Source organism: Panicum hallii, chromosome 1 (genome assembly GCF_002211085.1).
Source record: "Panicum hallii strain FIL2 chromosome 1, PHallii_v3.1, whole genome shotgun sequence".
Classification (NCBI taxonomy): domain Eukaryota; kingdom Viridiplantae; phylum Streptophyta; class Magnoliopsida; order Poales; family Poaceae; genus Panicum; species Panicum hallii.
Genome location: NC_038042.1, coordinates 5,051,618 through 5,063,212, shown reverse-complemented (window position 1 = coordinate 5,063,212; position 11,595 = coordinate 5,051,618). Strand labels below are relative to the sequence as shown.

At 48.1% G+C, this 11,595-nt stretch overlaps 2 protein-coding genes across 3 annotated transcripts; both read left to right on the top strand.

Annotated features, from left to right (window-relative positions):
• Window positions 1–469: 469 nt before the first annotated feature.
• On the top strand, window positions 470–6,134 carry LOC112885280 (protein MONOCULM 1). Its single transcript, XM_025950937.1, has 2 exons — window positions 470–2,148; window positions 5,783–6,134. Exon 1 carries the CDS (start codon window positions 470–472, stop codon window positions 1,694–1,696), a length of 1,227 nt encoding a protein of 408 aa, XP_025806722.1. The 3' UTR covers window positions 1,697–2,148; window positions 5,783–6,134.
• A 501-nt stretch (window positions 6,135–6,635) lies between these two features.
• On the top strand, window positions 6,636–10,928 carry LOC112878935 (3-oxoacyl-[acyl-carrier-protein] synthase, mitochondrial). 2 transcript variants are annotated; one of them, XM_025943207.1, is made up of 13 exons: window positions 6,636–7,054; window positions 7,644–7,748; window positions 7,831–7,902; window positions 8,481–8,567; window positions 8,650–8,801; window positions 9,098–9,178; window positions 9,273–9,306; window positions 9,498–9,564; window positions 9,642–9,718; window positions 9,847–9,907; window positions 10,062–10,144; window positions 10,248–10,297; window positions 10,378–10,928. In XM_025943207.1, exons 1-12 carry the CDS (start codon window positions 6,698–6,700, stop codon window positions 10,284–10,286), a joined length of 1,215 nt encoding a protein of 404 aa, XP_025798992.1. In that variant the 5' UTR covers window positions 6,636–6,697; the 3' UTR covers window positions 10,287–10,297; window positions 10,378–10,928. The 2 variants fall into 2 exon arrangements, with proteins under 2 accessions (XP_025798992.1, XP_025798991.1); XM_025943206.1 differs by having other exon boundaries at window positions 10,226–10,297.
• Window positions 10,929–11,595: the final 667 nt, after the last annotated feature.

Below are 11,595 nucleotides of genomic sequence, written 5' to 3'. Positions count from 1 at the left end.
ATACTACACCTCATTTTGGCTGGCCCACTCTAACACATACTTTGTAGAGTATTAGTGTAATACGACCACTTAGAGTTTAGATTCCCTGCTAATCTCTCTCTCTCTCTCTCTCTCTCTCTACAAAAGAAAGAAAAGAAGCAGCTTGACCATTCTCACTCGAAGTCCACTGGGTAAAAGAATACAAATGCAGCTTGCCATGCCATGCCACCTTTCCTCTCACCATCTGCTAGAGAGAGAAAAGACACCTCAAGGAACCAAGTCCACAACTAGCTCGTCTCTCTCTCTCTCTCTCTCTGCACAAGCACGGAAGCACCTGTGTGAGTGTGTGTCTGAATCTCATGTTACTGGCAGCTGAGCATGTCCTGTCACGGAAGCTGCTGCCCGTGCCCGTGCACATGCTACCCGGCCGGAGCTATTAACCCGCCCGAGCCATGCGCTCCTGCGCCCACCGCGCCTTGACGCCGCCGCCATGCTCGGCGCACCCCGCCACGACGGCGACGCCGCGGCGCGCGCGCACCATCAGGAGCAGGACGCCGACGCCGCCGCTGGGCCCTCCTCGCCGAGAGGGCTCGTGCTCGCGTGCGCCGGCCTCCTCCAACGGGGCGACGTCGACGGCGCCCGGCGCGCGGCGGCCGAGGTCCTGTCCACCGCCGACCCGCGGGGCGACGCGGCCGACCGCCTCGCGCACCACTTCGCCCGCGCGCTCGCCCGCCGCGCGGACGGCAACAAGGCCGGCGGGGAGGGCGTCGCTGCGCCCGCGGGCGGAGCGGCTCCTTCTTCGGGCCCCGGGGCGCCGTCGGCGACGGCGTACCTGGCGTACAACCAAATCGCGCCGTTCCTGCGGTTCGCGCACCTGACGGCGAACCAGGCGATCCTGGATGCCGCAGCTAGCGGCGGCGCGCGGCGCTTGCACATCGTCGACCTCGACGCCGCGCACGGCGTGCAGTGGCCGCCGCTCCTGCAGGCCATCGCCGACCGCGCGGACCCTGATCTCGGCCCGCCCGAGGTCCGGATCACGGGCGCCGGCCCCGACCGCGACGTGCTCCTCCGCACCGGCGACCGTCTCCGCGCCTTCGCCGGCACCCTTAACCTCCCATTCCGCTTCCATCCTCTCCTCCTCCCCTGCACCACGCAGCTCGCCGCTGATCCATCCACCGAGCTGGAGCTGCACCCGGACGAGACGCTGGCCGTCAACTGCGTGCTGTTCTTGCACAAGCTCGGCAGCGACGGCGAGATCGCGGCGTTCCTGAACTGGGTCAAATCCATGAACCCCTCCGTGGTGACCCTCGCCGAGAGGGAAGCGAGCATCGGCAGCGACTGCCCGGAGGACCTTCACCGGCGGGTCGCCGCGGCGATGGACTACTACTCGGCGGTGTTCGATGCCCTGGAGGCGACGGCGCCGCCGGGCAGCGCTGACCGTCTCGCAGTCGAGCAGGAGGTCCTCGGCCAGGAGATCAACGCGGTGGTGGCGCCGGGCCACGCCGGCCGGCGAGCCCGAGGGTTCGAGTCCTGGGCTACCGCCGCTCGCGCTGCCGGCCTCTCGCCGCGGCCGCTGAGCGCGTTCGCGGTGTCGCAGGCACGGCTGCTGCTGCGGCTGCACTACCCGTCGGAGGGGTTCGTTGCCGAGGAGGCCCGCGGCGCATGCTTCCTCGGCTGGCAGACGCGACCGCTCATGTCGGTTTCGTCTTGGCAGTAGATCGATCGTCAAGAGGCCAGCGATGTTCGACCTCGGCAGGGTGCGCCTGCTCCATCCATGGCTTCTCGCTCGCTAGCTAAGCAGGCCACCTGCACCACCGCATTGCCACAACCAATGATACATAAGCGAGCTGGTGATCTCGTGGTTGAAGAGATGGCTTTGGTAAGGTTTTGAGGGAAGAAGAAGAAGACCGCGCATGCATGCGACCATGCAAGGATCTAGCTGGGGGAAAAGAAACATGGTCCTAGCTAAAGCTAGGTGCTTTGCTTCCATTCTCAAGCTTCGGCGATGGCGGGTGCTCAATCGTGGAAGGCTACTACTACTTTTGGTGTACAGCAACGGACGAAGGAGGAAGAAGATGCGGTGGATGTGCGTAAAGGACACGTTGCATGGGAACGCACCATTGGGAGATCCATGCGAGGATCTTTGGCATAATTCAATTGCTCAACTTGGTAAGCCGTCCTTCTTCTACCACTAGCTACTACCAATTCTTTTGCTTTTCATTTTCTGATTATACACACCTCTCTCTCTCTCTCATATTTGGTGGAGTTGTTATGGTTTGCTCATCATTTTTGATATGGGCTATCTAATGGTGACAATATTGTAATGGTAAAGGGATATGCTCACTGCATGCTCCTGCGAAAATTAGGTCAAGTCGCATATAAAACCGATTTGCTCAATCCCAAACGATGAAGAGGATCTTGAAGTTCCTATGCCTCGGTGGATCGGATTGGGTCCATCTTTTTTAAAGTTTATCCTGAAATTTCACTTGCCCTTCCTTGCTGTTTGATGCGGTTGTTTGCATTATAACTAATCATGCTTTGGCCCTCCACTAGACATAAACTAATGCTCATTTGGCTGGTCTTTTTATTTTACTCAGGGTAATGATCACTCTTGTGTGCCACGAAAGGCCAGTGCATTTACTAGCATATATATACATTAGAGTTATACATTACATATACTGGTGGCGTGAACTTTGGTTCATTGTTGTTTCTCTTGTAAACACTTTGCTTCTTCCCTTTTAATAAAAAATATGCTCAGTCAAGGTCGAAAAAAAAGTTATACATTACGTATATAGTACATATGTTTATATGTATGTATGTATATATATATATATATAAATATATCCTAGCTATCTAGTATGTTGTGTTCTTGTAAGCAGAGAGAGAAAAATTAAAAAATAATCATTTGTCCCCTCATATGTTGAAGAGGAGGAGGATGTGGTGCCTGTTTCCTGCCTCATGTCCCAGATATGCTGGCAAGCTGTCCCATCCTTGGGAGAGCAGCACACACTACAGAAATGGCATGATCCCATGCATCAGTGACCGGCGCTGCCCTAATTCCTGCTCGCTGCCCCCCCTGGAACAAAATCATGGGACTTCTCAAAACAAAGCACCCGCTTTTGCTGGCCAGCCTGCGATCCTTAATCTCTCTCTTGTTGAGTTGCCTCCTCGTCCTCTCTCAGCAGAGATCATTCTCTTTTGGATGACATGGACCCATGCATGCATTCGTCTAGCTAGCTTTTCCTCTGTATATGTCTTGACTTGCATTGGGATCTTTCCGTGCATGCCGTGTTCATTGGCACCTAACCCAAAGCGGGCCATGAAACGAAGCACTAGCTATGCTTGATACTACTAGATTACTAGCTGGCTGGCTAGCCATTTGGCTTTCATGCTTGGATAAAATATATGTGCAATGTGACCTTGCTAACGGCTCCATATGCATCATTCTTCTTGCATCACGGCCACTTCATTCGGTTGGATGAAAAGGGAGAGCAAAAAGGCGACAATCATGTTGTCTCTCTCTCTCTCTCTCTCTCTCTCTTGTTTTTGAATGTTATTTAGTTCGAACTATATATGACAATTGCATCCTTTTCTTTTTCTTTTCATGGAAAGAAAAGAAATGATAAATGAAAGGGACAAAGTTGCATTGGTCTTTATCTAAGAGATGACAAGAACATATATTTAATTAGAACATTGGGGTTTACCTTTATTAGTCCATTCTATATTTTGTGGATGTTTTAGATATGTGTACATCCTCCTGAATCAGTCCTTGGCAGACAAATTTTTAGGTTCTGAAATAAAATTTCAAAATTTTATGAAATATCCAAGTATCTTTATACATTGTTTTTTATGCTAAATGGAAAGTGGGGAAATTCTAGGAATAAGATCAGTTGATAGCTTTCTTTCGTCAGGATCACTTTAGTTGTTTTAGAAAAGACATCAGCAGCTTATAGTAATAAACAAGATTGAATACCACTAGATCTAATATATAATGTTAGGAAGATGGGGAGGTGATTCTAGGTAAATGCTATGATACTTTTTTTATCTCACCTATTCTTTTCATTATCCTTTTTCAGTTTTAATTTGTTTGCAATGCCCCTACACAGCGTGCATCGATGTCGGTGCAGTTTCTTCATTGTGTATTAGTGTATTGCTATTATGATTTAGTCCACTGGGTCATAAATTAAAAAGTGAGATCATGTATTAGCAAACACGGCATGCATGCCCACCCCTCATTTCTTTGCTACTTATTTGCTTGGTTTTGCACAGGTTTTCGGTCATGCATGCATTAGCAAACACGGCATGCCCACTCCTCATTTCTTTGCTACCTATTTGCTTGGTTTAATTTTGCACAGATTTTTGGTCATCGGCTAACGATATTCACATTTTACCATGCAATTCAGAGAAATCCATTGTTGATGTGGTTATTAATGTTCATATACCTAGCAGGATTTAGTAGTAGGCCTTTTTTTCATATCGAGCTTTACTTGACTTTGTCCTAATTAACCAATTAAGTCGTGAACATGTCATTCGGATCAAAGGTTATAAGTTGCAAAAACACCCAATCAACCAAGCATGAAAATAGAGTATATGTGTCCCTATCAGAAAGTCATAAGGTAGATAGATCTTCTTGGTCTGCATAACGTACTTGATTGTATTTTTAACATTTTAAAGCATGTTTACATGTATTTTTAACCAAAGAGTATGGCACGAGAAAACGACGGGAGAAAACGAAAGCACCAAACAATTAGCCAGTAATCGGCAGTTCTCCTAACAATTATGGGTGTGTCTCCTTATTAACTGATTGAAATTTTATTTATCTGTCAATCACTTATTATAGCCACTGGATCTGGAATAGAGGGCTGAAATCCCACTCCTTATCTTCTTCTACTCCCAGCAGCCACCTGCCGCCCACTACCTCCTCCACCAGACCACCACACTGTCGCCACCGCCGCCACCGCCGCTTCCACAGGGCAACCGGCTGTCCACCAGCCGTCCGCGCCGCCTCGCCGCCCCGCCAGCACGAACCGCCGCCACCACCCGCTACCATGCCACCCCGGAGCTCCTTCTAGGATCGTTGGATACAGGTACACCATCTCCCCCAAACTCTGGACCCTAAAGATCGCGAACCCTAACCCTAAAAGCTCACCGGAGTTTGCTGAGATTGAGGAAGACGAGGTCGGGTGGCGTCGGTCGAGAGATATGCAGAATTTCAGTCACTTGACGAGGAGCAAATCTGAATAATTATACATGCTACACCATAGTTTTGGCGTAATATAATGTTCATATCATCATATGTAATATCACATCGATCGACTCCAGCTAAGCCTAGACGTGTAGAGCTAGCCCTCACTCGACCGGCTTCTGGATTGTTATGAATGGTTGCTTTACGGAGTGAGCAAAAACAATGCAATGCATATGCTGATGATACGCGTTCACCGCACCTTGCGTCTCTGTCGCTTGCATTGACGTTTGATTGCTAGACTAGTAGAAGTGTCGACTCTATACATTGGGTTTATATATCTATATCATCTAGGGTTTGAAATTTGGATGGCAACTGCTCTAAAAGATTTTCTTTTTCTGAACTGTTGGTACGGTTTTCGCTCACACTGTCACAAGTGTGAATCAACTTTCGCCCAAAAATATATATGCAGGCAACTTATTGGATTTTTTTAGATTTTTCTTTAGAAAAAGGATAAAAATCCGACCTTTTGCATCATCGAATGCATACGGCTTATTGGATTTTATGCATGCTTGACAAATAAAGGTACCGTGCTTGAGTTACTGATCCTTTTTTATGCAGTGCCACACGAATTCTGCAGGAACGTACAGCGGCATGCCTGCATTATCTAGCTGACGACGAACAGCAGCGGCGTACGTCCTGGTGGAACGGGCAGAGGAATGTGATGACACATCTGCTTGCCAACCCTCGGAAGAAGAAGGCCAGAAGAGGCTTCTCTGGTGGTTCTGGTAGGCTGCATGCATGCACTCTCCCATTGATTTGGCATGTCATGCATGGCGGCCATGGCATGGATGGCTCGAACTCGAATTTCTGTGTGTGTGCATCAAATATCGCCGTGCAAATTGGAACAGCGTACTGGCTAATTTAACTGTTGCCCTCCTCAAATGGGGTAATTAATAACTGGGGTCATCAAGGAGGTGCGGTTCTTTTAATTTAGTTTATATAATAGTATTGCCATTTGTTCATGGATATATATGCATATATTATTTTTTGATTGACCATGAGTTTCTTAATTAGTTGAGATATTAATTCTCCATGACACACTAACTGCTGCTGGCACGGCCTTGAGCAGAGCTTCGTCATCAGCTGCTGCGTCTCAAATAAATGCAAACGCTGTAAGCCAGTCAATCTGTGGGGCGTTCAATCTCGATCCAACAGCCCATGGCCCAACCTCCCATGGGCTTTTGTACATGTCGCCAATCTAGTTTCCAAGTGCTCATGGCCCAACCTTCCATGTCGGCTTCGTGATGATGAGAGGCCGTTCAATCATCACAAAGCCGACATGCACAAAAGCCGAAAGGCCCTCTACGACGTCTCGGCCCACTTGGAAACAAGATTGGCGAACCCAACCATCTGCGGCCCAACTAGAAACCGATTGCTTCGCCGGACTCACCCGCGACGGCGCGACCCCTGCTGCTACACCGGCTGCTACTGCCGCCTCGTCTCGTCCGTTCTCAAGCCGCTGCCCGGCGCCTGATGAGCTGCCTCCGCCGCACTCGCCACACCCCCCTCTTCCGCCTCCGCCGGGGCTTCTCTGGCTCCTCGGCGGCGATGGGGGTGGGAGCGGAGGCGCTCCCTCCGCCGCGGCCTTCCGCGGGCCGCCGCGTGGTCGTGACGGGGCTGGGCGCCGTCACGCCACTGGGGCGCGGCGTGGGCGCCACCTGGGACCGCCTCGTCGCGGGGAGGTGCGCGGTGCGCTCGCTCGCCGCGGAGGACCTCCGCCTCCCGGCGGAGACGGCGGGGAGGACGCTTGAGCAGCTCCCGTCCAGGGTCGTCGCCGCCGTGCCGCGCGGGAAGGGCAAGGACGAGTTCGACGAGGAGGCGTGGACCAAGGTCTGATGCTTACTCCTATCGTTTCTAATTGTGACCATGTGCGAGAAGTGAAGCATTGCGTGTATGAGAAGCTGAATTAGTCCCTGTGCGGGGCATGTCTACGCAATGTACTTTGCCATTAGGATTTAAGAGTGCAGATTTTGGCCCCAATTCTAAATCATATACAAATTACCACCATGTTACGGCCATGTACAAGGTGACCACGCGTAGGCATTGATAAATTGCATGCCTGGTGTCATGGTTTTGTCTCGAGTTTATATAATTTGCATGAGAGAAATGTGACAGTTTACATCATGCAGTACTATAATAGTCTTCCTATGGACTTGTTGCCTTCATCATGTATGCAGTCCTTACTAAATTAGCGTGTGTTGCACCTCCCTCCAATTAGACATGCGCATGCTTTGAGAAGTAGGTCTAAGTAGGAAAGATGTGTGCTCTATATTTCCTGTGTTGTGTTGTTGTTTCTCTGTAATCCAATCAGAAGTCATTTGTTTCTGACTATAAATGTGTATTGCTCATACTAAATGCTTGTCTGGTCAAACTTTCATTTTCGTGTTCTGAACCATTGATTGAACATTCTTGTTGCCAGGAGAAATCTATATCAGGATTTATATCCTATGCTCTCTGTGCAGCTGATGAGGCTTTGAGAGATGCAAATTGGTTGCCTTCAGAAGATGACAAGAAAGAAAGAACGGTATCATTTCCTTCTGTTGAAGCTCATTTTTCTTTTATATATGTATTTATGAGCTGCTGGGATCTGATTGAACCTATATCAGGGAGTCTCTATTGGTGGAGGGATTGGAAGCATCTCCGACATTTTAGATGCATCACAAATGATCATTGAAAATGTTTGTATCCTTACTCCTGCATTTATCTTTTCTGATTGCTAATTTTATTTTAGTAGCTATTCATTGTAGTGACTATAAAAAAAACTCGACCTGCACGCGGGGGGGGGGGGGGGGGGGGGGGGAGGGGGGGGGTGTAAGACAGCCCCCGGGTATTTGCTAAGAGAAGACCTTCTCACGCAAGCTGAGAAAACCCCCGAACCCCTGCTCCACAATTACATAGCGGCACCGTAGCCCGTGTGAGACGACCAACGACTTGGGCTGGGCCTTAGACCTGTGCTTTGGTGTGGGACAGACGAGGGGATTTTTTTAACATCAGCCTGAAATTCGCTCCCACGGGGAGTCAAACCGAGGACCTTAGGAGTGCTACTAGAGCCATCTAACCAACTCAGCTAGAGGCCCGTTCGCTATGGTAATTTGATTTCATATAATGAGACATGCAATTCCACACATACATTTTATCTCGTTGACATGCTTTGTTTGACTTGCAATGACACACATTCCTTGCAATATAAAATGACAGCATTCCCCAGTTGTTTCTGGTGCAAAAATGTGAAATTTGTGTTTTCTTTTTATCTCAGCGTTTGCGTCGCCTCAGCCCATACTTCATACCAAAGATTTTGATCAACATGGCATCAGGCCACGTCAGCATGAGATATGGTTTCCAGGTGAACTTCCTTGTTACCATTTGGCATAGCTATGGTTATTGTCAAATGGATGTTAATAGGAATAGTTATGCTTCTAACTTAGGGTCCAAACCATGCTGCTGTGACAGCTTGTGCCACCGGTGCTCACTCTATTGGTGATGCTACACGGATGATTCAATTTGGAGATGCTGATGTGATGGTGGTTGGTGGAACAGAGTCCAGTATCGATGCTTTGTCTATAGCTGGATTTTCTAGGCAAGTATGTTCTTGGTGCTTTGTTTTATTTGTCTTCCAAAATAGTAGTCTGTATACTTTGGTGACTGGAAAATGGCTTGAATGCTTCAGTACCGTAATCAGGAGCAACTGTTGAGTGTGAGGATTGTAGGAAGCCATAGAGAATCCACTTTTATGTTCACAAATAAACATGTCTCATAAATATCCTATGCAGACTACATCTTCTGAAGGCATATTTGCTCCTGATTGATATGTAGCTCCTTTACTTATTAGTATACCCAGCATTACCTTATCGGTTCCGTTTTATTTGTTTGCAGGTTAAGGGCATTGTCTACAAAATATAACTCATCTCCATGTTCAGCTTCAAGGCCATTTGATTGTGGTAGAGATGGATTTGTGTATGTCATGCTACTAGTAGACTTTGCCTTTGTTTCCATAGTTGGCTTGCTTTTCTCTCCATATTCTTATCTTTTGTTCTAAAATGGTCAATAGGATTGGTGAAGGCTGTGGCGTCATGGTTTTGGAGGTGAGTCTGGGTTGGGTATTGTTGTCTAAAACCACTCATTACTTCCAGCAACACCCACAGCACAGTACTGACTTAGCATTTCCTTGCTCTTCTCATGTTATGTATTGAATTTTGCTTACTTCGCTATACAGTTGGAAAATTGTCCTAGTGCACCTTGTTTACTTCACAGATCAACATTTACTTATCTGCAGGCACTGAATCATGCTAAGGAACGGGGTGCAAAAATTTATGCTGAAATTCGAGGCTACGGAATGTCTGGTACCCTCCTATTTCACAAAGTAAACTGTTTCCTCTGTCATTAATATGTGTGTATTGTGAAGCTCAGTTCCTTCCAGGTGATGCACACCACATAACTCAGCCACAACACGATGGTAGAGGTGCTATCTTAGCCATGAAGCGGGCTTTAGATCAGGTGCAAAATCATATGTTCCTTTGTCATTTTGCTTTGCATATTTTAGGTATTCTGTTAGTGTCAAGAAATTGGAAGCTACATGACTGTTTTTAACATCAATTCTGATATAATTTTGTTCCTTTTTTCAGTCAGGACTTAATGCAAGTGAAATTGATTATGTGAATGCACATGCAACATCAACTCCTCTCGGTAAGTACTCACAATCACCTGCCAAAGACATGTGGTTGGATACACTGGCTTCAGAAGATTTCTGTGGGAATAACTTACGTTTCGGATTGTGAGCTATATGTATGGAGTTAGTATAAAAGAATTGATACTTAATTTGGATCTGAATCACAATCAGGCGACGCTGTGGAGGCGAACGCAATCAAAACCATCTTCCGTGATTACGCAGCATCTGGTGATCTTGCATTATCCTCAACAAAGGTAGCTCCCCACTCCGTGCAGCTACCAAACTACCTATATTCCCTTCATTTCCCACTTTATGCCGACGCACGACTTTCTCAGGGAGCAATTGGTCATCTTCTAGGGGCAGCTGGGTCAGTGGAAGCGATCTTCACCGTGCTAGCGATCCACCATGTACGCCATCTACTGTTAGCGATCATCAGTTCAATTCGGGAAAAAAAACTCCTGGGCCTAACATCATCTGCTGTTTTCAGGGAGTCGCCCCGCCTACGCTCAACCTGGAGCAGCCGGACCCACTGTTTGAAGGCGCGTTCACGCCATTATCTGCAGCAAGGAAGATGCCGATACGAGCGGCCATCTCCAACTCCTTCGGGTTCGGTGGAACCAACACCTCGCTGCTGTTCTCGTCCCCGCCCTAGTCGGAACAGCACTGCCCTTTTTTTTGCCTGAAGAGCTGCACCAGAATATTCAGAGATTCTTCTGAGGAAACACCGGAAGGCACCATTCGCGTTGAGCTGAAGCTGATGTTTTCTGGCTGACCCTTCTGTTCATTCTGTTCACCAACCCACCCCTCTCTCTTGTGCCCGCTTTGTGCTACCGAACATTCCTAGGTTAGCAACGGTGACTGTTGAGACTTGAGGCACCTGCGGTTGCGTGTCTTCCATTGGATTTTGCATCGCCACACACCCACACGCGTGGTTTTGTCTGTACCACACGATGGATCCCGTTAGGGTTACATGTTTGGTGATATTTTAGAGAAAAATATGGTCGAAATTAAAAAGATAACTACTCCATTCGTTTCAAATTATTGATTGTTTCGACAAATCTAAATATTAGTTTGTGCTATGTATGTAGATATAGCGTATATTCTAAGTGATTAGTAAAATCTATTTATCTAGAAACGATATATAATTTGGAACGGACAGAGTACCGTATATGCATACAGTTGCAGTCTACTCTGCTGTTCTCGTACGAGTAATTCAGAATTTAAACTTGCTTTATCCTTCCATGGATCTTCTGGAATCCGACGTGTCAGCATCCAGCTGGACACCCGTGCGGTGCGGGTCGGTCGGCGCGCCGTGCGGAGGGCAGTGAGGCATGGCCCGCATTGGGGGCGGGTTGGTTGTCGACCTCACGTGCTAGCTACCACCAAGCAGAGTCCCCAGACATGGCGCGAAGCTCCAACCGCAGGTGTCAGTGCTCTGCACGCAAGGAGTTCCTCGCACCAGCACAGCACGAGAACTACTCGCTCCAAACAACGGAGTACTTGATGAGCACGACTTGCTTACTGCTTCGTTTCTAGAACCATGAGCTGAAGACTTCGCTCTCGGATGTTAGAAGCTCTTTTTTCTAACAAAACGTGAAAAACTCAGACTCCAAAACTTGATCCTAGATCAAATCCTTTGTTCTTCCTTTTTCGTTTCGGTTTCATCTCGACGCCCGTGGATTTTAGAATTTGGATGGAATTTCTC